At 44.9% G+C, this 27,122-nt stretch overlaps 1 protein-coding gene across 12 annotated transcripts in view; it reads right to left on the minus strand.

The window, feature by feature from the left end:
• FRMD4A (FERM domain containing 4A) overlaps positions 1-27,122 on the minus strand; it is a 750,010-nt gene that overhangs the window by 144,994 nt on the left and 577,894 nt on the right. For all 12 annotated transcript variants that reach the window (XM_070802094.1, XM_070802096.1, XM_070802095.1 and 9 more), the window contains 2 exons: positions 25,327-25,421; positions 12,075-12,167 (listed from right to left, as the gene is read on the minus strand). In XM_070802094.1, the coding sequence (XP_070658195.1) occupies positions 12,075-12,167; positions 25,327-25,421 (188 nt within the window). The remainder of the gene's footprint in view (positions 1-12,074; positions 12,168-25,326; positions 25,422-27,122) is intronic.

Below are 27,122 nucleotides of genomic sequence, written 5' to 3' on the forward strand. Positions count from 1 at the left end.
CATGAAGGTCTCCGTAAAGGGTCTGCAGCAGTCTCAGAGAAACTGGGAAGCTGCGCCCCTTTCACTCTCCTAATAACAAAGACTTGAAATGCGGTAGCAAATTCTACTTCTCAAAGCAAAAACAGTTGTCTCTCTGTATTGGCAGGGGATTGGTTCCAGGATCCCCTCCCCAAGGATATCCCTTGGATGCTCAAGTCTCTGATATAAAATGGTGCAGTACAGTCAGTACATATCAGGGTTTTACATCTGATCCATGCATATGGAGAACGGACTGCAAGTTAAATGCGATGTCATTTAAAAGACTCCATCCCTTGTAAAAGGTTCTTGGCGATGGGTAGTCAGAATAGCAAAATCAGAAGGAAAGAAGGCAGACAGATGGAAGGGAAGGGAAAGGAAGGCAGGTGGCGGAGGGGAGGGTGACAAAGGCTCAGGACGGGGCTTTGGGGCAGGGGGTTGGGGGACAGCAAAGCCAGATTAGCTGGGAGACTTGCTGTACTGTGCTTAGTCGCTCAGTGTGCCCGACTCTTTGCGACCACATGGACTGTAGCCTGCCAGGCTCCTCTGTCCATGGGACTCTCTAGGCAAGAACACTGGAGTGGGTTGCCATGTCCTCCTCCAGGGGATCTTCCCAACTCAGGAATCGACCTGGGGTCTCCTGCATTGCAGGTGGATTCTTTACCAGCTGAGCTACCAGGGAAGCCCAGAGACCTGCAAGGGTGGCCTATTACAAATCAATTCTGCCTCTATACCTGTGTCCAAGCTACTTCTCTCACCCCAGAACAATCCTGCTGCAGATCCCAGCTCACTCCTGCTCCCTTTCGCCTTGCTCAGTCATGACATGTTTTCATTGACTCTGTGGACGGTCCCCACAGAGGATCTCCTCTCCTGGGCTCCAGTGACACCCTCTGCTTATTGTGTGGCCCCTGGTCCCGAGATTCCCTGTTCTCTGAGATGCCTTCTCACTAGGCGGCTGACTCCTTAAGGGCTGGGACCCAATCTCATTCATTTCTGCATTCCCAGCACTAATCCAGGACCTGGCACCAATGTGTAGAATTTTTAAAAATTTTATTTATTAATTATTTTAAAAAAAAAGTATTCTTTTCCATTATGGCTTATCACAAGATATTGAATATAGTTCCCTGTGCTATATGGTAGGACCTTGCTATTTATCCATTCTAAATGTAACAATTTGTATCTGGGGTTCCCTGGTAGCTCAGACAGTGAAGAATCTACCTATAATGCAGGAGACCCAGGTTTGATCCCTGGGTTGGGAAGATCCCCTGGAGAAGGGAATGGCTACCCACTCCAGCATTCCTTTATATATATATATATTTTTATTTTTGGCTGTGCTGGGTCTTCGCTGAGCTTTACTCTAGTTGCAAGAACAGGGGCAACTCTCTAGTTTGCAGCACGCACGCTTCTCATTGCGCTGGCGTCTCTTGGGCCAGTGCACGGGCTCTGGGGTCGAGAGCTTCGGTAGTTGCTGCACCACATGGGCTCGGTAGTTGCCATTCCTGTGCTCTGCACAGGCTCAGCAGTTGTGGTGCACTGGCTTAGTTACTCGGCAGCATAAGGGATCTTCCCAGATCAGGGATCGAACCTGTGCCTCCTACACTGGCAGGCAGATTCTTTACCACTGAGCCACCAGGGAAACCCTACTCCAGCATTCTTGCCTGGAGAACTCCATGGACAGAGGAGTCTGGTGGGGTACCAAACCCCAAGTCCCAGTCCATCCCTCTCCCTTCCTGCCTCCCCCTTGGCAACCACAGTCTTGTGAGTCTGTTTCTATTTCACAGATAAGCTCCTTTTGTGTCATAGCTTAGATTTCACACAAAAGTGCTATCATATGGTACTTGTCTTTCTTTTTCTGAATTACTTCACACAGTATGATAATCTCTAGTTTCATCCATATTGCTGCAAACGGCATTATTTTGTTCTTTTTATGGCTGAATAGTATTCCACTGTATATATAACATGTAAGTTTATATGAGTGAAAAAGTCTGATTTTCAACTGTTCTCCTCTCCATACACCACTGTTAGGAGTTCTTATTGGACAGTGAAATGAGTGACAAAGACATGTGGGAGGGAGAAAAAATAATAAATGATTTCCCAGCCCATTTATAATGATTAGGGGTCCTTACACTCCACACCCAGCTCCTGCCCTTCTACCCCTTCTCTCAGTGTGAACGTACAAAGCTGTTCACAGAGATATGCTGATGACTTTGAATCCTAGAGCCAGGAGAACGCCAGAGGCTTCTGGAATTTGCCAGTGAGTGACCTTAGTTCGGTAATAATTATGAACCTAAAGCTGTTGGCTCTGAAATAACTTGATTTTCAAAACAATGCCTTATGTCTCGATCCCATTCATTTTAATGCTTGACAATTAAGGAGTGAAGACATTCTGTCCCACCCCCTCCCAATTTTTTCTTCAACAGCATATTAAGCAAAAACATTACAATTCCCTTTCCAGCTCTCTAATAATGGGAAACTGAAATGAGATGGCAAATTTTATGCCTTTTGAGGTAGTATTTGTTCTCTGGCTTCACAAGAGACAGGAAGGTGGAGGAAATAACTATATTCTGAGGTGGAGGAAAAAAAAATCACTTCCTTTTGACAGAAACTGGAAAGCAGTTTCCTGTTAACCTTTATCACCAAGAAACAGCCTGGGAAACCCGGTGAGTTCCAGGGCTGTCATATTATTGTTCTGTAATCCTGGGTATTTAATTCATCCTGAACTTTCCATCTGTGCTAGGGAGCTGGTGAGTCAAAAGTGCCCAGAGGAAAACAGACCTCGGACATCTCAATCCCACGCCAAGGCCCAATACACACTCGGAGAGAACTTCTAGGGAAATGGGGAAGGTTGACAGTGTCTGTTCAAAGTGGAGATCCCAGTTCTGTTCTTTGGGGCTTTCCTGGTGGCTCAGACGGTAAAGAATCCACCTGCAATGCAGGAGACCTGGGTTTGATCCCTGGGTTGGGAAGATCCCCTGGAGAAGGGAATGGCTACCCACTCCAGTTTCTTGCCAGGGAAGTCCCATGGACAGAGAAGCCTGGCGAGCTACAGTCCATGGGGTGGCAGAGTCAGGCACGCCTGAGCGACTAACACTTACCTGCTCTTTTGGTTTTTCCTGAGAACCTTATCAAAGGTCCTCCTTTGAGGCACTAGATGGCGATGTTGCATTTCCTTACCTACCAGTGCGGGATGTCAGTGTTAGAGTGGGTTCACAAAAAACATTCCAGGTCTCTGGGTAAACCTAAGGAAACGGATGATGTCTCTCGTATTCAGAGGGTCTGTGTGGATGATTCCAAGCCTGATTCTGTATTAACTGACGGGTCTGGATGCCTTGACATCCGGGGTCTTGCTTACCCTGTGGGCAATCCAATGCCTAAAACCCCTTTCCTCGCCTGCCCCAGGGGAATTTCATACTCCAGGCTGCTATTCACCTTCCTTAATTATCTCAGAGCCAAGAACTGGATAACTTGGGAGAGTCCACATACCCCCAGAGGCTGCTGAAGTTATTCAAACTAGCCAGTCCTAAGCCTGCTTACCACGCCTGATCTATTCCTGCAGAAACCACAGTGAAGGCTCTTGCCCACAGGTACCTCACTCCCTCTGCTTCCTGGCCGAGCCTGGTGCTTCCCCACGTGCTTTACTCTGCTGGGAACCCTCTCCTCTTGGGAATCAACTAGCAGTCTCTCTTTTCAATGTTAGTCATTTCCTTATCCGTTGGCCCCAAGTACCTGAATAAAAATAAGGCCTACATTCTAAAACAGGCTCTTCATGGGAACTTCCCTGGTGGTTTGGTGATTAAGAATCCACCTTCCAAGGCAGGGGATGCAGGTTTGACCCCTGGTTGGAAACCTAAGATCCCACATGCTTTGGGGCAACTAAGCCGGTGTACGACAACTAGAGAAACTCACATGCCATAACAAACATCCCACGTGCTGCAACGAAGACCCAAAGCAGCCAAATAAATAAATATATTTTTTAAAAACCTAAAACAGGTTCTTCAGCGCATTTAATAGGGCTGAATCTTTTTCTTTATTCTCCCATGCTGTGCAGCTTGTGACATCTTAGTTACCTGACTAGGGACTGAACCCAGGCCCCGGGCAGTGAAAGCACCAAGTCCTAACCACTGGACTGCCAGGGAACTCCCAGTAGGACTGAATCACAGGGCTTCTTTTTGAGTCAAAGGAAACAGTGCTCTGGGCCAAGGGCAAACCTGGCTCAGTACCATGACTGATGCCACACGCAACCTGACCCAGATGATGCTAGTCTGAGGATATTTTATCAGATGGTCTGAAGTAGGAATACATATGTGCTATGCTATTACGTGTCTGAGTGTATTCAACACTCAAGGCTCTGGAGCCTTCGGGGAGTCTGGTCCCCTTAACCTGTAGAAGCCTCAGGTGGCGGCAGACTGAACACCCCCCTGCAGGATGACATCAGCTAGGGGCTCTTACGGGCCCCCTCGCTCCTCCTCTTCCCTCTCACATCCCCACTTGGCACTTGGGAATCACTGACTATTTACGGCAAGTGTTAATTAAATGGCCCAATGATTTCATTTCATAATGAACACAAATGTCACATTTGGAATGCTGGCTTTTGGTAGCAAAAAGGAGCGATAGTAATGAGAAGGATAATTAATACTGCTGTGAGTTTATGCAGCCAAGTATCTCTGATGTTGAGAATTTCAACAGCGCCGAGAATCCTAACTGGGACACCCAGTCGAGATCTAGCGAGTTCTGGTTAGTGGACACCTCCTTTTAGGTCCACACCATCGTTGTTACTGCGAGTGACAGGAAACAGCACTTGCTGTCTTAATCAGCCCCGAAAGACACCAACAGGCAGGTCATGAACTTGGCTATAACATCCCCCTCCCAGATGACAGCTTCCTGGCATCTCCTCTCTTTTTTTTCTTCTCTGTAGCTCACTTTATATTATTGTTTGTGAAACTCTAGGTTTGAAGAGACACATCTAACTTCTATTTATTTTCCTATAAACAATGTCGATGACCAGAGCTCCAAGAACACTTGGCTACAGAACACACAATGAAAGGAACACCCAGACACGGAGGAATTATCCTGAGCACAAACTTAAGTCCATTAAAAAAAAAAAGAAGGGGACTTCCCTGGCGGTCCAGTGATAAAGATTCTGTGCTTCCAACAGAGGCATCATGGGTTTGATCCCGGATCAGGGATGAGATCTCACCTGTCTCATGGTCAAAAAATAAAAACAAAAAAACCCCAAAAAGGACAGAGCGACTTCTTTGGGTGAATAGGCATATTTTTCCTTCTATTTTTTCTTGACCTATTTCTTTATTTTCTTAATTGTGCTTGGTTGTTCTGGGTCTCGATTGCTGTGTGTGGGCTTCCTCCAGTCGTGGCAAGTAGGGGCTACTCTCCAGTTGCAGTGCACGGCTTCTCATTGTGGTGGCTTCTCTTGTTGCAGAGCACAGTCTCTAGGCACATGGGCTTAGTTGCCTTGTGGCATGTTGGGACTTCCCGTACCAGGGATTGAACCAGTGTCCCCTGCACTGCAAGGCAAATTCTTCACTGCTGGACCATCAGGGAAACCCTCTTGACCTATTTCTTAAGCTTGACTGGTGGTCCCTACCAGAGGGTCACTGCTCTCAATTTGGGGAGCTTGCCTCATGGCATTAAACAATGACCTTGTCATTGAATGTGATCTTTGTCAAACTGATCACCGGGAGGCTTGTAGAGGATGTGTGAGGGGTCAAGGGGTGGGGAGAGATGAGGCTGGAGAGGCATGCACAAGTCAGGTCACCCAGGACAAGCGAGGGCAGCCTTAGCATGATAATGCATTGAGGATCAAATGACAATCCTAGAAAGGTGCTCAGTGACAACATATAGAAGAGGGTGGGAGGGGCCAAGACCTGAAACAGAGATGAACAAGGAGATTTCAGGATCAGCTGAGACTTATGAAGGTCCTAATTACAGACAGGGGCGTGTACAGGGAGGGTAAAAGTGAAAATGTTAGTCACTCAGTTGTCTGACTCTTTGTGACCCCATGGACTGTAGCCCACCAGGCTCCTCTGTCCATGCAATTCTCCAGGTAAGAATACTGGAGCGGTTTGTGATTCCGTTCTCCAGGGTATCTCCCCGACCCAGGGATTGAACCTAGGTCTCCTGCATTGCAGCTGCTAAGTCGCTTCAGTCGTGTCCGACTCTGTGCGACCCCATAGACGGCAGCCCAGAGAGATTCTTAATTATCTGATCCACCAGGGAAGCCCATGGAAGGTAAAGGACAGAGCTATTTAAGATATGTTAGATAAGAGGAATTCACAGATAAGAGGGCAGAGAAGGGAACAGGTGGGAGAGAGCTGATGACATCCAGGCTGAGTTTCAAGTTACTGGCTTGAGGGGCTGAATGGGTGGTGGTGCCCACTGCAGAGATAAGGAGGCATCAAAGCAAGAAGACCAGGTTTGGGGGCAGAAAGATGATGATGTTACTTGATTCAGACATGAGGGCAGAGAAGCGCCTGTGCAATTTGGTGCCCAGAGATCTCCAGTTACCATGGGGCTAATGGGACCAGACACTGGACCCTTAGAGACTGAGGGATCAGTGGGACATGGGAAAAGGGGCAAGTCCATCCTTCCGAACCTCTGCTGTGAACATAAGGGGGCATAGGGATAGGAGCTGCAGGAGGAGGCAAGTCAGGGAAGGTATTTTCTTTTGTGAGGGTGAGAGTGCTGTGGATGTGGAGGGAGCGCTCTGTGGAGAAGAAGCGGCTTAAGATAGAGAAAAAGAGTGGAGACTGAGGGGAGTAAACTCCCTGAGGTGGTGGGAGGCGCTGGAACTAGAAGGTATGTAGACCCACCAGCCTCAGGTGATGGAATGAGGTGTGTGTGTGTGTATGAGAGAGAGGGAGAGGGAGAGAGGGATGGAGGTGGGAGAAAGGGACCCTGGAAGTTGGGGGGTTTAATTTGCTCACTGATCTGATCTTAAATCCTCAAACAGCATCTACATTATACAAGCCCCCAATGAGTATTCATAAACCAATACCCAAACCCATCGATGATGGTGAGTACTTAGCATGGAGTTCACAAGTTAGAAAGCTGTTGACAACCCATAGTTGAAATGATAGGCTTTTGGCTCTTAATGTCCAGCAGTGATGTAGCTCAGAATGACAAAAATGGACCAGCTGGACAGAGGAGTTTTCTCCGTAGAATAGGAGAGGGCACAGCACAGGGCAGAATGTCTCCACGATGGAGGTCCCTGTTGTCAGGAGATGGCAGGTCCCTCTCAAGAGGGACTATTGGCACACATCTCTGCTTCCCTCTTTAAGACTCCCCTTCCATTTGCTAAGGTGGTTTCCAATGGGGCTGCCAAGCTTCTGGACTGCAGGTTGCGGTTGTCCCCGCAGGGGGCGCTCTGTCCATGGTGCTGACTCTGGCAGTCCCAGAGCAGCAAGGTCAGGTCTGGGAGGGCTGCCTTTCTCACCGCCCCTCTCACCCAGTGCTGGGTGCAGTTGTCCTTTGCAGATGGACGCCAGGGCTGCAGATGAGGCCAAGCATGGAGCCCAAGATGGGTCAAGGCTAGCGATCTCAACTCAGGTCCTCTGGCCCTGCCTGCACAGGGAGCAATGGCAGGCTCTCTGATTAGCATTCTTGATGTCCCTTTTCATTTGTGAGAGGGAGACTGCGTGGTGCAGAAGGCAGGGCCCCAGGATGGGAGTCAGATCTGGCTGGACAGATACAGTAACTTACTAGCCATGCTGGGGAGAGAGTTTACTTAAACATCTTGGTCCCCCATCTCCTTATCTTGATTAGGAAAAACAATAGTGCTTCAAGGACTGTTGCAAACTAATTCACCCATAGTAATGGACAGTTGCCTTCTCTCTGACCTTTTTCCTTTTTAGGTAATTACTAAGACCCTGATGTCGCTGTGGCCATTCCTGGTCATTTGATTGATGAGAGCTGTAGTGATCAAGTCCCTTTGAGGCTAAATAATGGGTCAGTGATGGCAGGTTCTCAGCCCTCCTTCCTGTTATTCTGAGGCTGTCTTGCTTCACACCCTCCAAGGAAGTGACAGACAGTGAAAGTTGCTCAGTCGTGTCCAACTCTTTGCGACCCCAGGGACTCTACAGTCCATGGAATTCTGTAGGCCAGAATATTGGAGTGGGTAGCCTTTCCCTTTTCCAGGGATCTTCCCAAGCCAGGTCTCCTGCATTGTAGGTGGATTCTTCACCAGCTGAGCCACCAGGGAAGCCCAAGAATACCGGAGTGGGTATCCCTTCTCCAGCAGATCTTCCCAACCCAGGAGTCGAACTGGGGTCTCCTGCATTGCAGGCAGATTCTTTACCAACTGAGCTATCAGAAGGAAAAGTTTATTTCCTGGCTTAGAGGATAAACAGAATTCTGTGAGTTCCAATTCACATTATTTATTAATATATTTGGGTCGTATTTTTCCTAATTGGTTGAAAGGAGGCGCTAATTCTGCCTAGATGTTTTGAATATGCACTGCAGTGAAAGAATATATAAATGCCAAGGAACAAGCTATGCTGGGTGGCAGCACAAACACAGATCCTTGGTGACAAAGGGTTAAGATTTCTACTTGAAGAGTTCCTAAATCTTGGCTTAAGGCAGCCAATCTCCCCCATGGTCTCTTTTATCAGGTGGTTTTCTTCTGCCTTTATTCTCTGATATGACTGTACACATGTTACACAGATGTAACATAGATGTTTACAGGAAAGGAGAGTGGCAGTGAAGGCGTGGAGAGTCAGGGTGCATGGGGAAGGCACGGATGATGGACACCTGGCTTCTTGCTTAGAAAGGTCAGTATGGACACAAAGAGAAAGAGCCCAGTTGGACAGGATGTCTTTCAGAGACTCTGGTGTACTCCAAGGTCTGGGTCTTTTATGAAGATAATTTGTCATACCACTCCTTTGGAGAAATATAGCCTGTAGCCATTCTCAGAAAGGCATGAAGTTATAAACTGGGAATTCTTCCCAGGCCGAAAATCAAGGTAAAAGCACAGAATTCATCCCCAAGGGAAAATCTGCCTCCTCTCTGGGAGAAGACAAATGATCAGAGTTTTGCTGTGTGCTGTTCAGCCAGCTACAAAGTGGGGACTCAGGGAAAGTAGGGGTTCCGGGAGACAGGATCCTCTGTGGCCAGTGCTAAGGAGACACCCTCCCTGGGAGGCTGATGTGATAATTCAAGTGACAGAAGATGAGGGCCTGAGTTCAGGTAATAGAGAGGAGAGGGAAAAGCAGGGAAAGATTTTGTAAGCAGCAGCAGAGAATTAATGCCTGTAACAATCTGAAGGGAAGGAAAGGAGGACAGACTTTAAGATTTAAGCCTACTGACATTGCTGGCTTTCAAGGTAGGGAAAAGCGGCCTTGAGTCTAAGAATGTGGGCAGTCTCTTGAAAGTGGCAAAAGTGAAGGGAACAGGGCCTACTCTGGTGGTCTGGTGGTTGAGAATCTGCCTTCCAGGGCAGGAGGTGCTGGTTCGATCTCTGATTAGGGAATTAAGATCCCTAGAGAAGCTCTTGGGCCACAACAAAGACCCAACACAGCCAAAATACAATTTTTTAAAAAGTCAAGGGAATAGACTCTTTGAGAACCTTAAGCAGGCAACACAGGCCTGCCGAGACCTTTATTTTAGACCGATGTAGTTAATTAGATAAGGTTAATTTTGAATTTATAGAGTCATAAGATTTAAAAAAAAAAAAAGGGCCTCCCTGGTGGCTCAGATGGTAAAGAATCTGCCTACAATGTAGGAGACCCAGGTCTGATTCCTGGGTTTGGATGATCCCCTGGAGAAGGGAATGGCTAACCACTCCAGTATTCTTGCCTGGGAAATCCCATGGACAGAGGATTCCATGGGGTCACAAAGAGTTGGACATGACTGATAGACTAACACTTTCACTTACAAGACCAAAAAAAAAAAAAAAAAATTTAAGACTAAACTCTTGAATCTGGAAGGGCAAAGAAAGGATCCTCCCCTAGAGAATCCAGAAGGAATATGATCCTGCTGCCCACAGCTTGATTTTAGTCTTATAAGATCCTTTTTGGACTTCTGATCTCTAGAACTTCTGATCTCCAGAACTGTAAGACAATAAATTGTGTTTTAGCAAAAAAAAAAAAAACCCAAAAACAACGATTTAAGCCTATAATAAATGGATAACAATGTCACATTTGATGTGATCACAGGAGGTCTGGGGAGGTGGGTGGGAAGATGATGAATTTGGCTTTGGACCTGTTGAGTTTGACCTCCACATAATGGCCAAGAAGTAACCAGAAATAGAAACCCAAGGCTCTCCAGAAAGACCTGCTGGTAGGATGAGCTACAGGAAGCTCTGCCTTGTGTTTCTGTGCGGTGTCCATCACTAAATGTGATTTTGGCGAGATTTTCCCAGTGAGCATTTGGGAAGATGCCTGCTTCAGCAAACCACATGTCCTTGGGTCTTCAGTCAGCCTGTTGCCAGGCTAGTTGCACTGGCCTACCGCGGCAGTCCTCTGTGTATCTGGTCCCAGGGAGAGACATCGGCCTGGAGAGATTTGGACGTGTTGGCACACAGATCCTAGACTGCAAACATTGCAACCAGGCAATCTCATGCTGTCCCAAGCTTTTCTTCAAAGCTTGGTTCCCCGAACTCACAAATAACTCAGCTCATAACAAACACTTGAAAAAATAGCTAATATGCAACCAGCCCAGTGTTTTTCTTCTTGACTAATGTTCGCAAAAAAACACCAAGAAGAAGGGGGGCCAGGTACATGTCAAGTGTATGGACGTGTTCCCCTCTGATTATGAGTTCATGACCTGCTTAAATGCAAGCAAGTCCCCCTTGATGCTGCCACCCCTCCTGGCGCTACTGTTCCTCTTTGCTTTATAGAATGACTTTTCCATTTATCAGAGAAAATGTAGCCCCTATTAAAGAGAATATGACACAGAAAGCATGCTCATCAGGGATGCAAATGGTGAAGATCAGTTTTGATATGTTCCCAGCTATTAAACAAGTCAAAAAAGCATTAAAAGCAAGTTTACATTTCCTCTGTCAGCTGAGATACAGACACGTTCCCACCTGTAAGAGGCACATTTACCTCTGATTTTGCCTCTTGTGGTATCAAGGTGGCTTTGATTAAAACTGCATTCCTAGTTGTGTTCTTTAGGAAGAACTCAATTGTAATGCAATGGTGTCCTGCTCTTGAATTTCTATTCACATATTTTAAAGGCGCTGAGTCTATGCCTTGGGTGGAAGGGTTGGTGTGCATTTTAAGACCAAAGCATTTGAACCCAAACACCTCTGCAGCTGTGCAGCAGAAATAGCCTGGTGCTCAACAGACAGGGTACTCAGAGAGCTGCTGGGTCTAGGGGCTCAGATTCTGGATCTGTTTCACATGATTTGCATCAGTACTTTGCCCTTGAACTCCTGACGTGATCCCCACTCTGGCTTCACACAACCTTTTGCAAGCCCAGTGGTAAGTCAAGTCTGAAGTCTTGACTCCATTAGATTGTTGCAAACATTAAATGTGAGAAGCTTATAGTTCTCTGCAGTCACAAAATAAAACTTCTTACACTAGATTAATGAACAGAAAATTCCTACTGTTTCTGAAATATTATTATAACTTAGCTTCCCATACTGGGAAATGCATTTATCTGTGGTTTGTTGCTGGGTTGCAACTATTCCTACCTGGGATAAAGCACACAAGTTTCAAGAAGCCAAGTGGCAGAAAGAAAGAATACACAGACTTTTGTTATGTGGCTTCAAACACCAACAAAGGAATCCACAGGTTTGTGTTATTCTCAGAGACTCAGTTTCCTTTGAGATATATGCCTTCTTCCCCTCTCCCCCACCCAAAAAGCAAAACCAAAAAGGTTTTACCTTCATTCCACAGAAGCATTCTAGTGCCAGAGCAAAAACATGTGTGTTCAAGCCTTACACGCTCACGCCCTACGTTTACATGGAACTCTATACCACGACCTCTACTCCTGGCAGCGAACCAAGATAAACCTGAGTTCCCTTTTCTTTGTTTGCTCTACCCTCCTGGGCTTTTCTGACAAAGGGGAAAAAAAGCAAAAGGGTGGATACCCAATGTTCGTACCTGACACAAAAGTATAAAACCACTGGTCCCGACTTTTTGGGGAAGTCATGTTCCAAGACTCTTCGATCTAGCTGAAGCCAGTTCAAGTGTCCCCTGTGGAAAAGAGAGACCAGTGGATTAGACCTTTGGGTGTTGCCAAAGTTACCCGGGGTGAAGGTCTATGTCTGCATATATGGTACATGCTGGAGCACAGATACACGTGGACCTCTGCTTCACTCTTAAGTTCTAGTAGTTTTCAGACACCAAAGGAAACACTGGAGAAACAGTGCATCAGCAGGAGATACCATGTAACAATCACAGCTGGGGATTTGAGACCCACAGTCCATTTCCTTGATGGCACTGAAATGAAAAGGCAATCATTCTTTTTTTTGTCCTGAATTCCCTGACCACCACAGGGAAGAAAGACAGTCTTTTCTGTCTGAAGGCCTCCAAACACCCTTTAGAAACATGTTAGCAATCTTCACCATATCATGCTGGAAGCAGATTGGGGTACAAAGTGAATCAGAGACAATTTCTTTAAAAATGAAGCATACACCTAGCACAGGACCCAGCCTCTCCACTCCTAGGAATTTACCCAAGAGAAAGGAAAGCAGACATCCATACAATGACTTTCACACACAGATGTTCATGTTATTTGTAATAGCTCGAAACTTGAAACAACCCCAATGTTGATCACAGGGGAATGGACCAATTACGATATAGAAAGGAATACTACCCCGTGACAAAGACAATGAGCTATTAATACACAGAGCAACAAAGATGAATCACAAAATAATTATCCTGAGTGGGAGAAGCCAGACAAACAGAGTACAGATTGTATGATACCATTTATAGAAAACTCTAGATAGTACAAACTAATCTGGGGCAACAGAAAGCAGATTGGTGGTTGCCAGGGGTGCTTGATGGTGGGATAGTGCGTGTGTGTGGTGGGGGATGAGCAAACCTTTGGGTGTGATGGAGATGTTCATTATCTTGAAAGTGGGGATGGTTTCTTGAGTGCAGACATATCAACACTTAGGAAATTGTAAACTTTAATTGTGTAGTTTACTGCATGTCAATTTTATCTCATTAAAGCTATTTTAAACAGTGAACCGTGGAAATACTTGATGATATGCAAATGGAGTCACTTCTGCATTTCTTTCTTCCTTCCCTTCCTCCCTCCATAAATATTAATTGATCATCTTCTCCAGATAAGGGTCTGGAGATGTAGCAGTAAGCAAAATTGACACAGTCCCTTTACCCCTGATGCTTATATTCTTGTCAGGAGACAGGAACTCAGCAATTATTTTCATGATTAATTCTGCAATTACCAATAGTATGAGGACCTGTAAGGACCCGATCTAGTCTGGGGGTCCAAGAAATGCTGCTTGGTGTTTGATTGAGATTTGAAGAATGACAGAAGGAAAGCAAAGAGGAAGAGGAAATAACATTCCAAGCAGTAAGGCCAGCATGTGCAAAGGCCCTGAGGTGGGGAGGAAAACCTGGCACCGTGGTATCATGTGAACAGAAAGGGATGAGGCTGGAGAGTGGGGACCAGGGTCTTGGTGACAAGCTGAGGAGCTTGGTCTTTGAAGAGCAAGACAGAATCATAGAACAAGGATGAGCAAAGGGATCCACCTTGCCCCTTTCCTCTCCTCTCCTTCCCCAGTCTCAGCCCGTCATTCAGAAGGGTTCAGAGTCCCATCATCTCTGTGACTCAGTAAGCCCATGCTGAACAGACACTATTGCACAACATTTCTTCAGGGGCCTGACGCTGTGTAACACTGGTGTTTATAACGTATACACCCATGTGAAAGGCTGTGCTTACTGAACATAAAAGCTGTTGCATCATTGTATTAAAAGGTTTGCTCCTCCAAGCCTCCAAATAATGAAAGCTGGAGGCTTTCCATCTCCATTTTGAGATGTCTTTCAAACCGCACCTTCTGCGCACAAAAATAAACAAACCCCTCTTTCAACTAAGCCCGAGCCCATGGCTCCAGAGATGAGGATGAGGGCTGCCTCAAAAGAGTGTCTGTCGGAGGAACTCTGGCCTCTTTCTCCTCCAGGAATTTTCATCTAGACAAAACATGTTTTTTTATTAACTTTATCTTTCATGTTTAAAGCAGTATCTCAATTCTGAGTATAAGGGTTAAAAAAAAAAAAAGAATGGAAAAAAGTTCTCTGTGCAAAACGATTGGACCAACATCTTCCAGAAAGGCACGATAAATTTTTGTTCGAAAGAACACGGGGTCTGGAAACAGAAAGCCTCAATGCCACCATTGTCTCTGGTCAGACCTGAAATGTTGACAATGCCCCGTGGGGATCATGTTGTTTTAAACCTCTGTGCCTTAACTCATGCTGTTCCCTCTGCCTAGAATGCCCTTCTTCCTCTCCACTGCCCAGCGAAGTCTGGCCCATCCTTCAAGACACAGCTCTCCTGTGTCTCCTCTGGGAAGCCTTCCCTGGTACCCCTTCCTCACACCACACACCAGCCTGGGCTGCGGGTCCTCCTCTGGGTGCTCCAGCACCCATCCTGGGCACAGCTCTGTGGCTGCCCTTCCCAAAGTCCATGGAACTTACTCTGTGTACACACTTTTCCTCAACAGACTTTCTACATATGAAAAACACAGAGAGATCTACTCCCTCAGGTAACAGTGTGTGCATTTTTGATTAACTGGAAGGTAAGACAAACAGACCTCATTATCAAGGTGTAATAACCCACAGTCTCCCTCCACCCCCACTTTGGCCTCTGAAAATGTCCAAAGTCTTTCAGGATCCTCTCTTTGTGCTCAGCCTCCTGCAAACACGTCATATGCACGCTCACCCCAGTACTTCGATCATTTGGTTTCTCCTCCTTGGAACATTCTCTCCATCCTCTTTATCTGAATGCTAGCCACTGTTCAAGGTCGAGTTCAAATCTTACTTTTAGTGAAGCCTTCTGATTGCCTGAGTCTGGGTTTTCTTTCCAATGTCTCCAGAGCTTCTGGTTTGTGTCATCTGCAAGGCATTTAGCAGAGCCTAGTACAATTAGTTATTTAAAAAATAGGACCTGTTTCTACAGCTCAGTTATGATTTCAACATTTAAACAGAATCATCCCTAGAACATAGCATAGCACTTGGCAAATATTATGGACGCCGAAGTACTTGCGCACTGGTTAGATGACTACCTCTGCAAGAAGCTGAGGTGCGCCCTGATCTCAACTTACAAAAGTGACTGAGTGACAGCACTGAGAGGTCAGTGCCACTGAAGGGAAAGTTTAATGTTCCTCATGGTTTCCTGGAAATGAGAGGCACCCACCCCATGCAGGGTCATGAGAAGAAGCTCCAGTGTTGTTCATGAGGCAGAACGGAATATGGGGAGGACACAGGAAGAGACTTCACTGGGGTTTTCATGGAAAAGGCACGAGGGACAGCTTAGGACTGGCTAGCCTGAACAGTGCTGGTGGACCCTGAGTCTTCAGAACTATCCCTGGTTCTCTGGTAACTGGCTCTGGGGTGATTAAGGATGGGAGGGGGAATACTGGCTTGGGGTTTGGGAGTTACTTAAAGGAGGTGGTTCAGAGTGTGGCCTCAGGGTCACAGAACTTTGGCTGTTAGTTTGGGATGGAATGGAAACAACTTTAGCTGTTAGTTTGGCCCTGTAACTAATGATCCCAAACAAATACAGAATCTGTAAAAACTCAGAACAGAAATTTATCCAATGACCATGCAGATTTAAATTTGAATCTTTTGCCTTGCAATAACTCCTGATAAAGAGTCTGGTGAGACTAACCTTTTCCAGAATCTTGCAAGAGAGAGACTAGAATGGTGAACAGCAGTTTTCCTATGGTCCCAAATGCAAGGAATAAGGAGGAATCGAGATGGAATGTTCTACCTGTGCCCTGAGGATCCATCAATGGGTCAGGCTTGAGAAATTCTCATTCCACCCAAGGGCACAACATTTCTAACCACTCAGAGTGCTGGGGATTTGATCTGGGGGCCATAATTCACTTGGTGGAGAACCTGAAAGTGGGAACCCTTTGAAGAAATACAGACCATGTTACTAGGGTACCACTCTACGGGGTTTGCTCATTGCCCATCTTCTTCATCCATGTTAATGGAGAACAAACAGATGGATCCCACTTCCCTAGGTAATTTCATTGCCCACACTAAACTTTTTAAAAGAACATTATAGGGATGAATTCCTTGGTTCCCAGCCATGTATTAGTTCAGCATTGATCAAACCATGAAATGACTAGATTAAGAAAATGGTCAAAAAGCAGAAAGAACAAGGAGGCCAGGATTCCCCCGTAACTGAATAGTTGGCCTTGGAGAGAAAATGAACTTCCTCCCCCTACTTCCTCTACTCAGATTCCTCAACCCCACTTCTGCAAGGAATGACAGTGCACACACACACACACACACACGGGGTTCTGAAATCCTCTGGGAGGGCTCTTCCTGCACCTGGAGTCCCGCGACCCTTCGACTTTATGTGCCTGTAAAATCTCTCCACTACAAAGGGGCTACAAAAGGAAAGACTGAGGCACCAGTAACCCACCCTGGGTCCCTGAGGATAACTGCTCAACATCTGGGCAAAAGCTAAGGGATAGATTAAAAAGGAAACAAAATCTCACTTCTGAGGCCACCAATTTCCATGCATTAAAATATTTCCTGCTGATTGCGTTGGGTTCAAGGTCACATTTTCCTACACCCAACAGTATCAAGGATAAGGATTCCTCACTGTCCGTGATTTTTTTTTCCTTATGTAACACCTCTCGTTCCCAACATCAGGTCTCTTCCTCAACCTTTCTTTTTCTTTTCTTTAAGCTTAGGTAGGATGGGAAGCAAAGAGTAGAAGAAGCATTTTCTCTGTACAGTTTAACTAAGAGATGCCTGATAGCTTGGGTTTCATTATCTCATTGATTTTTCATTTGAGAATTCACATCAGTACATTGGCCTGTAACAAAGCAAAAAAAAAAAAAAAAGGTCCCAAGAGATGCTCAAGGTATTTTTGTTATTGCTTGACTGAAAACTATCTTTAAAGCTGAGCAAGATAACACCTATTGGTTTATGGCGGCAATAGGTCAAACTGTTGGGTCAGTATTAAATATGCAATTGCTTCTAGGCAACAGAAATTGGATGCATTTATTTAACGCTTTTAGCGTCTCCATACAATACAAATAGATTTTTGGTTCATGGAAGCTTTAATGGAGAAGGCCTTAAAGGGAGCTTTGTTTGTAGAGAATCACTGGGGTAGGGGTGTGTGATAAGTCTATCTGAACCCAACAGTCTTGAACCCCAGGGGAGAATGAGACTCGGTGCCTTTTAGAGGTTTTTATTGTAGACAACTGATTCTTAGGGAATGCGCTTCCAAAAAATGTCAAAGCAAGAAGATGAAGTTCTTTTAGGTGTTACTAGATGGACAGGCTAGGTTTGAAGTTCTTCAAAAGGAAGATTTCTGCTCTTCATTCAGTCCAGTGTCTTAGGGTCAGAAGTATGTGTGCTCAGCAAGGACAGCTAGGAATACTGGTTTAGCTAGACTCCCTCAGAGTGGCTTTCAAGAGTGTGTGTGTGTGTGTGTGTGTGTCTACAAGAGAGAGACACACACACAGATGAAGTTTAAGAGAAGGAATATATAGGGAGCCTGGATGACTAAATCATGGGCTATTTTGTCCACCTGAATTTATGCCTTTAATTTTTTTTATTACACACAGAGAGATTGTTTGCTCTACAGTGTCCTCTGAAGGCTACTCAAAATTTTCTTTTCTAGCATCTCCTACCTATAACTTAAATATTTATTGCCTAAACTACAAATACAAGCTCTCCAAGTGGTCACAGGCCAGCTACTTCTGTATCTCCAGACTCAGTAGTTGATGCTAAATAAACATTTGCTGAGAAGCGAATACATTGGCTTTAGATAAGCCCCATAGATCAATATTGCTGTTGGTTCCATGACTGCCCTCCACGTCTGGACGCTGCTCCCGCCGTAACTGAACAATCTTTGTATCCAATGAGAATTCACCTAGGCCAGGCCCGGGTTCCCCTGTACCACTGGGCTTTGGGAGGAAAAGGTCAGGAGAAAGATTGGATTCCTAAGACCCCTTCTGGTTGCCTCATTCTTTTTTCTCTTAGCTGCACACAGGAAGAGTTCTGCTAAAGCCCTTTTCTGGTTCTGAACAGAAGGTCCTGTTGTTTGCCACGGCGTCTGAAGGTCTCAGCGGGCTGTCTCCGAGGGGTAATGAACGCTGAATGCCACGTTCCCAGAAGCAGCTATTACAACCCGGGCACCGAGGTTGTAGCCATTGATTTTCTCCTCGGTCGCACAGTACTGAGCATTTAATGAATGGAAATCCCAAACCTATTTCCAAATAAATTACATTCCCAGGGCTGCAACTTGTGGTGGTTTCTTCTGCAATTGGAAAACCGCTTTTCTGCTTTTTTAAATTGCACATCAGCTTGTGACTGGGGATGCTCATCGACTAGCCCCTTTTCACATGTCTCGGTCCATGCTGGTCCTGGTTCTAGTCAAGGGTCACAGGACTCAAAGGTGCTGCTGAACCGAGGGTTCTCTTCACTGTCCTGGCATTGGGTCTAAAACGGATGCAATTCCAGTGTGATATGGGCATTTAATTAACCAGATAAATAACACTCCCTTATCAGTACCTATCCACGGCTCAATTAATTAAGACACAGCATGTTGTTTTTTTTAAAAAATCCTTAATCGGTTCTTCAACTTAGATTCTGGCTTCAGAGTGCCTGTGAACCTTCTAAAATTTAAGCACTAATTATTCTGTATGTAAACAATTGTAGGGGTGAGGGAATGTAACTTCTTAAATTTCACAAGGGTCTGTGATTAAATAAGAGGTTAAGAACTATTCATTTTCCTAATTGGTACGTGAGAATACACTAGAACTGTACATGGCTTTGAAATGTGCAACAATGGCTTAACTGAGTTTTGTATCTTTCTCCTTCAACTTTCTAAATACTTCTTAAAGTGTTCTTACACAGATACTCATTTACAACATTTGACAAACAATCCTTAAAATTTATGACAGGAAATTAAAATTAAAATTTAAATATGTTACAATTAATCATGACTTCACCTTGATGGGTATTTGACTAATAGCCCTAATAGTCTAAAAGCTGTTCAGTTATTGCTGTTGATGGTGGGATCCTCTGTCAACTTTTTTATTTTAAAAATGGAAAACTTGGGTGTTACAGGTGTTTGCCTATGCCAATATTCTGTAATAACCTAAATGGGAAAAGAGTTTGAAAAAGAATAGATATATCTATACATACAACTGAATTACTTTGCTGTATACCTATACATTGTAAATCAACTATAGTCCAATATAAAATAAAAAAATTTTAAAAATTAAACACTTGGGTGTTATCCATGCTTGCCTATGTCCAAACTCGTTGAGCTGTACACTTTAAGTATGTGCTGTGCTCGCTTAGTCGTGTTCCCCTCTTGGTGATGCTTTGTACTGTAGCCCGCCAGACTCCTCTGTCCGTGGGATTTTTCTGGCAAGTATACTGGAGTGGGTTGCCATTTTCCTCCTCCAGGGGCTCTTCCTGACCCAGGGGTCAAACCTGACTCTCCTGTGGCTCCTGCACTGCAGGCGGATTCTTTTACCTTCTGAGCCACGGGGGAGGCCTTAAATATGTGCAGTTTTGTATGTCAATTTCACCTCAGTAAAGTTTTTCTTTTTAAAAAAGAAACCCAAACAGAGGAACAATGATGACAGAGAATAGATCAGATAACTAAAAATAGGGCTTTACATATTTAAATTATACCATCAGAACCATGACTTATGAAAAAAATCAGCCTGAGTGTTGAAACAGCAGTGGGAATATTTCAAAAATAACATACAAAAATAACTTTCCTTAAATGATGAATGTTAGTGTTTGATAAATGAAAATCTCGGTTATTCTATTTGCACTCTAGCAAACACGAAATCTGAAGTTCTGAGTGGGTTCTTAACAGGTTTCCAGAATCTGGAATGGGGAAGAGTTTATAACTTTGCAGCCTCATGGCATGAGTCCTGATGGGCCTCAAATATTCAAAGTTAGAATGAACTCAGCTTCTCTTCCTGGATCTGGAGGGAGGGGGCAGAGACAACTTACACCAGCATCCCTCTGCTCTATGAAAGCGGTTTTCAAACTGGCTACACATAAGAATCAACTGGAGAGCTTTCAAAAATCCTCATGCTCAGGCGACACCCTGACCAATTAAATCAGAATTTCTGGGGGTAGGGCCCAGACACTGGCATTTTATAAAGAGTCCAAGGTGAATCCAATGTGGGGTCAAGGTTGAGGACCACGTCAGTAGCAAAACATTAATTATTTTAAGATCCAATTTATACTAGGACTTCCCTGGTGGCACAGTGGATGAGAATCTGCCTGGCGACACAGGCAATATGGGTTTGATTCCTGATCCAGGAAGATTCCAAATGCCATGGAGCAACTACATCCAAACACCTCAACTACTGAGCCCGTGTGCTGCAACTAAAGCCCATGTGCCTGGAGCCTGTGCTCCAAAACATGAGGAGCCACCTCAATGAGAAGCCTGAGCACAGAAAACATGAGAAGCCACCTCAATGAGAAGCCTGAGCACAGAAAACATGAGGAGCCACCTCAATGAGAAGCCTCAGCACAGCAACGAAAAGTGTAGCCTCCGCTTGCAACTAAAGACTGCATGTGGCAATGAAAACCCAGCCCAAACAAAAATATATAAATAAAATTATATTAAAAAAAACTCACACTAGGCTCTTACTTGGCTTCAGAATATTTTAAAGACTGCTAAAATGTCGTAGTTTGCATGGATCACCACACTTCAGATATTCATTGATAACCATCTACGGACACCTCAGAGATAAACTGGGTGATTGCTTCCAGACCACCAAAATAAAGTGACTGTCACAAAAATGAGAGTCACATGGATTTTTTGGTTTCCCAGTGCATATAAAAGCTATGTTTACACTATACAGTAGCCTATTAACTCCACAGTAGCATTGTCTAAGAAAACAAGGTACATACTTTAATTAAATATACTTCATGGCTAAAAAATGCTAACACTCATCTGAGCCTTCTGTGAGTTGTAATCTTTTTTACAAGAGTAACATCAAAGATCACCGATCACTGCTACTGCTGCTACTGCTAAGTCACTTCAGTCATGTCCGACTCTGTGCGACCCCATAGACGGCAGCCCACTAGGCTCCCCGTCCCTGGGATTCTCCAGGCAAGAACACTGGAGTGGGTTGCCACTGCCTTCTCCAATGCATGAAAGTGAAAAGTGAAAGTGAAGTCGCTCAGTCGTGTCTGACTCTTAGAGACCCCATGGACTGCAGCCTACCAGGCTCTTCCATCCATGGGATTTTCCAGGCAAGAGTACTGGAGTGGGGTGCCATTTCCTTCTCTGTCACCGATCACAGACAACCATAAAAAATACAGTAAAAATGAAAAAGTTTGAAGTATTGTGAGAATTACCAGACCATATGACAGAGACACAAGATGAGCAAATGCTGTTGGAAAAATGGCACTGACCGACTTGCTCAATGAAGGGTTACCACACAAACCTTCAATCTGTAAAAAACAGAGTATCTGTGAAGTGCAATAAAAGAAACCATAAAAAAACAAAGTTCACCTGTATATCTTTTTATTTGTGCAGAGTTATTAAAAATAAAAGGGGCTAAATGCACTTGAATCCAGAAATAGAAAAAGACATTCAGTGGGAAAAGTGGTGAAATTTGAATAAAGTCTGTAGTTAAGTTACTCACAGTATCAATACCAAGGTTAATGTCTTAGTTTTGATACTTATCACACAGTATTTATGATATTCACATTAGGGGAAGCTGGGTAAGGGGTATATGAGAATTCTGTACTATCTTTGCAGCTTTTCTGTATAACCAATTATTTCTACATAAAAATTTTAAAAATTGAATTACAAAAAACAGAAGATAGACCTAGTACTAATCCTGCATTGATTAACTAACGGTAGGAAATATCCCTGGACACAGAGTCTGGCACTGTGGCCTTGGACACTATTAATGAATGCAACTTAGGGGTGAAAGGAACTTAGAGAATCTTCCAGTTTCGTCTACATTTTGTTTCATATTTCTTTTCTCCATGCCCATCCAGAGCCTACGAAATGTCATCAACAGCATTTCACACTGAAAGACTCACTGACTATACACCAGTCACATACTGTACTATTAGGAATTATAACACTGCTGGCAACTCCTAACACTAGTGCAGTATTTTATAGCTTATAGCACTTTTTTCTTCTTTTTTTTTGGCTGCACCATGCAGCATGAGGGACCTTAAGTTCCCTAACAAGGGATGGAACTGGTGCCCCCTGCACTGGGAGAGTGGAGTCTTAACCACTGAACTGGCTGGGAAGTCCCTACAGCACTTTATAAGTCTTGTTTTGATCTGAATTGGGAAAAAGGCAAATGCATGGGGTATGCCATGGATTGTGATAAAGGATGAAAGTTCAACTGCATTTTATTATTAAATACACAGTGTAGTACCCGCAGAAATCACACACACACAACCACACAACCCTATACACATGCATAATTAGAATATCCAGTTATTAAATGATCTGGCATTACTGTCTAGCAGTGCGCAGTGTGAGAGCTGAGGCAGGATACAGGACAAGGACAGTGGTTACCGACGTATTATCACCACCCTAGACACTTCCCTGGTGGCTCAGACGGTAAAGAATCTACCTGCAATGCGGAAGACCTAGGTTTGATCCCTGGGTCAGGAAGATCCCTTGGAGTAGGGCATGGCAACCCACTCCAGTATTCTTGCCTGGAGAATTCCATGGACAGAGGAGCCTGTCGGGCTACAATCCATGGAGTCACAAAGAGTCGTACATGACTGAGCACCTAAGCACACCACACAGACCAAGCCTCACCCACAGGCACCATTCTTTGGTCACAGCTTTCATTCATTCCTTTCCCACCAAGAAAAGGAGCAAAGGTCAGATGACCAAAGAGGCCATGAGCCAACGCCTTGGCCCCAGGTGTGGTCAGCCCTTGACTGACAATGGCCTGAGTCACAGCCACCCCTGCCTTCCCTTTGTTCTGTCTCCTCATCCTGGTCTCTCGGAGGCTGGTTCCTGGTTTCCTAGGGGTCCCTGATACTCACTGTTCCCTGGTGAGTCAGGCCCACCTGCCATCTCTTTTCCAGGAACTGTCTGCCAGCTGCAAAGTCTTGTCTACCGATCTCGGCTGGCTGTCCACCACTTCTACCATCGCCAGAGGAGCCCTCCCACCCACACCCAGGTGAAGAGGTTGGTGGTGGCCACTCTTCCTCTGGACGATGCCAGACGATGGTTCATATCCTGCCTATCACCCCCACCCTCCCCAACAGGGCTCTCCAGCTGCCAGTTCACAGTCCAGGGAGAGGGACCCTTCCCGCCAGCCTGCGTGCCTCCAGCCTGCGTGCACGTGTACACACACAGACACAGGCACACACACACAGACACACACACACTTGCCCCACCGGCCCGGGGAGCCAGGAGGTCAAGACCTGGAACAGACAGACATAAACACACACACACTTTCCCCACCAGCCCAGGGAGCCTGGGGCAGACGGGCTCCATTCGATGGGACAGGTGGGTGGTGCTGGGTGGTTTTCCTGCTTTCATCTCTCCTGGGAGCAGAGGGACTTTCTCCCTGATGTTCATTTCTTCCTGGCTGGTGCCATTAGGGCTGTGATCTGAAACCTTCGGCAGGTGTATTTTTTCCTCCTGGGCCCAGGACAATCACCTCATTCTCTGACTTGTTTATCCAAAAGGGAAGTCGAATTGGGACCCATCTTGAGTTCACTGGCTCTCTGAGAAGAGGAAACATACTTGGGAAATGTGAACAATGGGATATGATGAATTGAAACTGTGGTTTCCTTCTAATTAGTGAAAAATGTCTGAGTACCAGTTGAGAAGGTTACAGTGGTTTTCAGGAGAAAGGGTAGAAAACAAGTACATTCATGAAAGTGGTTATTCTCCATGTATATTTGTACATTTGTCTTAAAGCATTTTTGAAAATTACTTCGCTGGCTCTTTCCCATCACAGCCCTCCAGGTCACAGCCCTGTTTACGAGGTCCCACCCGCAGGCACAGCAATCCTTCTAGACCAGGAGCAAGCAGTCCTTCCTCCCTTCCGGCTCTGTTCTCCGAGGCTCCAGGGCCAGGGGAAGCCTGTTCCTCCCGACTTTCTGGAGCCAGGTGTGACTCTGCCCCCAATACTGCTCACACTGCCACCTGAAAGGTTGCTGATTTAGAGGGTTGATAATCTGCCCAGTCTGCCCCAGACAGTCCCAACTTACACCCTCTTTTACCCACAGTGTCCTGATATGGATGATAAATGCTACGGCCGCCCCATCCACCTGCAGCTCCCGGAGGGTCCTCGCACATATCCACCTGATCATCTCTCCCACCGACCAATGTGGATGCCTCCAGTCCTTGCTCTTGAGCCCAACCTGCTTCAGTGGGACCTGCCTCCCAGAGTCGTCTTGTCCAGATGCTAACCTAACCCTAATCTATTAATGTTTTAGGACATCATCTCTGTAATTCTAAGGATCTGGAGGAGCATGTATGCAAGTGTGTGTGTGTATGTACAGAGGAGCAAGAACTGTAAAACATTTGCTTAGAACAGTGTATCGAGGAATTTGTGCAGGTGTACACCGTACTCTTTTATTAACAATATATTAAGAAGGAAATTGAAATTTTAGTAAAGATACTCCTTCCTTGTGTTGCAAAACACCACTTTAGAGAGCCAAATTGAAAGATCACTGAACACAAATGTACTTTTCATCAGATGAGCAGTCTGAATTTTCCATTTTTATAGTCTACTTCATCGTTGACAGTGAAACTGCACAGATAACTCTTCATTTTGAATTTATCATCGCATTGACTTCCTGTTATTGTTATTCCAGCACTGGAAAGAAATGCTGCATTTCCAGACGTTTTCGTTTAACGCTAACAGAAAACAAACCCAGACAAATCTTTTTTTAAAAAGAAACATTTCAGTTCTGAACACGCACCGGCTTGATTATAAGAACTGGTTTACCTAATAATTTCATAATATGAGCATCACCCTAATTATATCCCTTGGCTGTTCCAGGCATGATCACAAGGCCTTTGAAATTCAAATGATGAACTTGGACTGACCCTGAACCATGAGACCTACGTGGCCTGCAGCAGCCTCCACTGCGGACAGTTGAGACAGTGCGATTTCGGGTTCCACATTTTCCCTTCGGGTTCTCTGAACACGTGGGTACTTACGTCTCATCCGTGAAGGCAATTCCAAAGTATTCCTTCTCCTTCAGGTTGAAGTGAGAGGCCACGAGGTCAAGCAGCTCCTTGGCCAAAAGCTTGGGCTGGAGAGAGAACAAAATGGGAGAGTAAGAGACGAGAGATTCCGTTTCCTGAAACATGCGATCTCAATCTCATATTTCTTGAAGGGAATGTCTCAAAGTTCAAGAACATCGATACACATGGTTTTTATAAAACCCAAGGAGTTGACAGTGAGGACAGGGCCATCAGTGGACTGAGACCTTCTGCCTTGTTTCCTGGTAGTTTGTTCTATCAACAAATGCTACTTGCTCATTGACAAGGCTGTCAGAGCTCACAGCTCTCCCCCCCACCCCCCACAGGAGAACATTTTATACTGAGTTGACATGAAGATATCTTATTAAAAAAAATATATATATATATATACACACACAAGAAAGTGAACGTGAAGCCGCTCAGTGATGTCCGACTGTTTGCGACCACATGGACTGCAGTCTACCAGGCTCCTCCGTCCATGGGATTTTCCAGGCAAGAGTACTGGAGTGGGTTGCCATTTCCTTCTCCAGGAGATCTTCCCAACCCAGGCATTGAACCCGGGTCTCCCGCATTGTAGGCAGACACTTTACCATCTGAACCACCAGGGAAGTCCCTTATATAAATACATAGTCATACATATGTAATGGGCTACCCTGGTGGCTCAGATGGTAAAGAATCTGCCTGCCATGCAAGAGACATGGGTTCGATCCCTGGGTCGGGAACATCCTATGGAGAAGGAAATGGCTGCCCACTCCAGTATTCTTCCTGAGAAATCCCATGGACTGAGGAGCCTGGCAGGCTACAGTTCATGGTGTCACAAAGAGCCAGACAAAACTAAGCAACTAACACTAACATATGTAATATATATATGCTGTGACATACATCAAATATATATTGCATAACACAAATGTTATATAATACTATAATATATTAATACTATAATTAATATATTATAGAATGTGAAGATAGATATATTGGTTTGGTCAATAAGCTCATTTTGATTTTCACATAAGATATAATGGAAAAACTTGAACTTTGTAGCCAACCTAATATATATATATATATACCATGCACTTATATAGTATTTGCTATGTGCTATCTGCTATGTGCTAGGGCCTATTCCAAGCACATTACAAACACCAGCTTCTTTAACCCTCATCACAACTCTATAAGGTGGTTCTATTATTAATTCCATTGTATGGGGAGGAAACAGGTGCCCAAAGATTAAACATCTCTAAGTACTGTAGTTGAGATTTGAACTCTGGTTCCAGAGACTACCCTTGACTACTCTATGTGTGTGTGTGTGTGTGTGTGTGTGTGTGTGTGTGTGTGTGTTAGTCGCTCAGTCATGTCCGACTCTTTGCGACCCCATGGACTATATAGCCCACCAGCCTTCTCTCTCCATGGAATTCTCCAGGCAAGAATACTGGAGTAAGTTGCCATTTCCTTCTCCAGGGGATCTTCCCAACCCGGGGATCAAACCAGTGTCTCCTGCATTGGCAAGTGGATTCTTTACCATCTGAGCCACTTGGGAAGCCCTGATCATTCTATATGCTCCCATAATTTAAAATTCAAACAATAAGAGTAACTTCCTGACAGAAATGTTAACATTAAGGCCAGAGAAACTTGAGAATAGTTATTTAAGAATAAACCAAAAATTTGCCTTTCCAAGAATATTTTTATCATCAACTCTTTCCTGAACATCTCTGCCAATCTAAAGGAGTGTGTCAGAGCCTTAGGTATGAAATCAT

Source organism: Bos indicus, chromosome 13 (genome assembly GCF_029378745.1).
Source record: "Bos indicus isolate NIAB-ARS_2022 breed Sahiwal x Tharparkar chromosome 13, NIAB-ARS_B.indTharparkar_mat_pri_1.0, whole genome shotgun sequence".
Lineage (NCBI taxonomy): Eukaryota > Metazoa > Chordata > Mammalia > Artiodactyla > Bovidae > Bos > Bos indicus.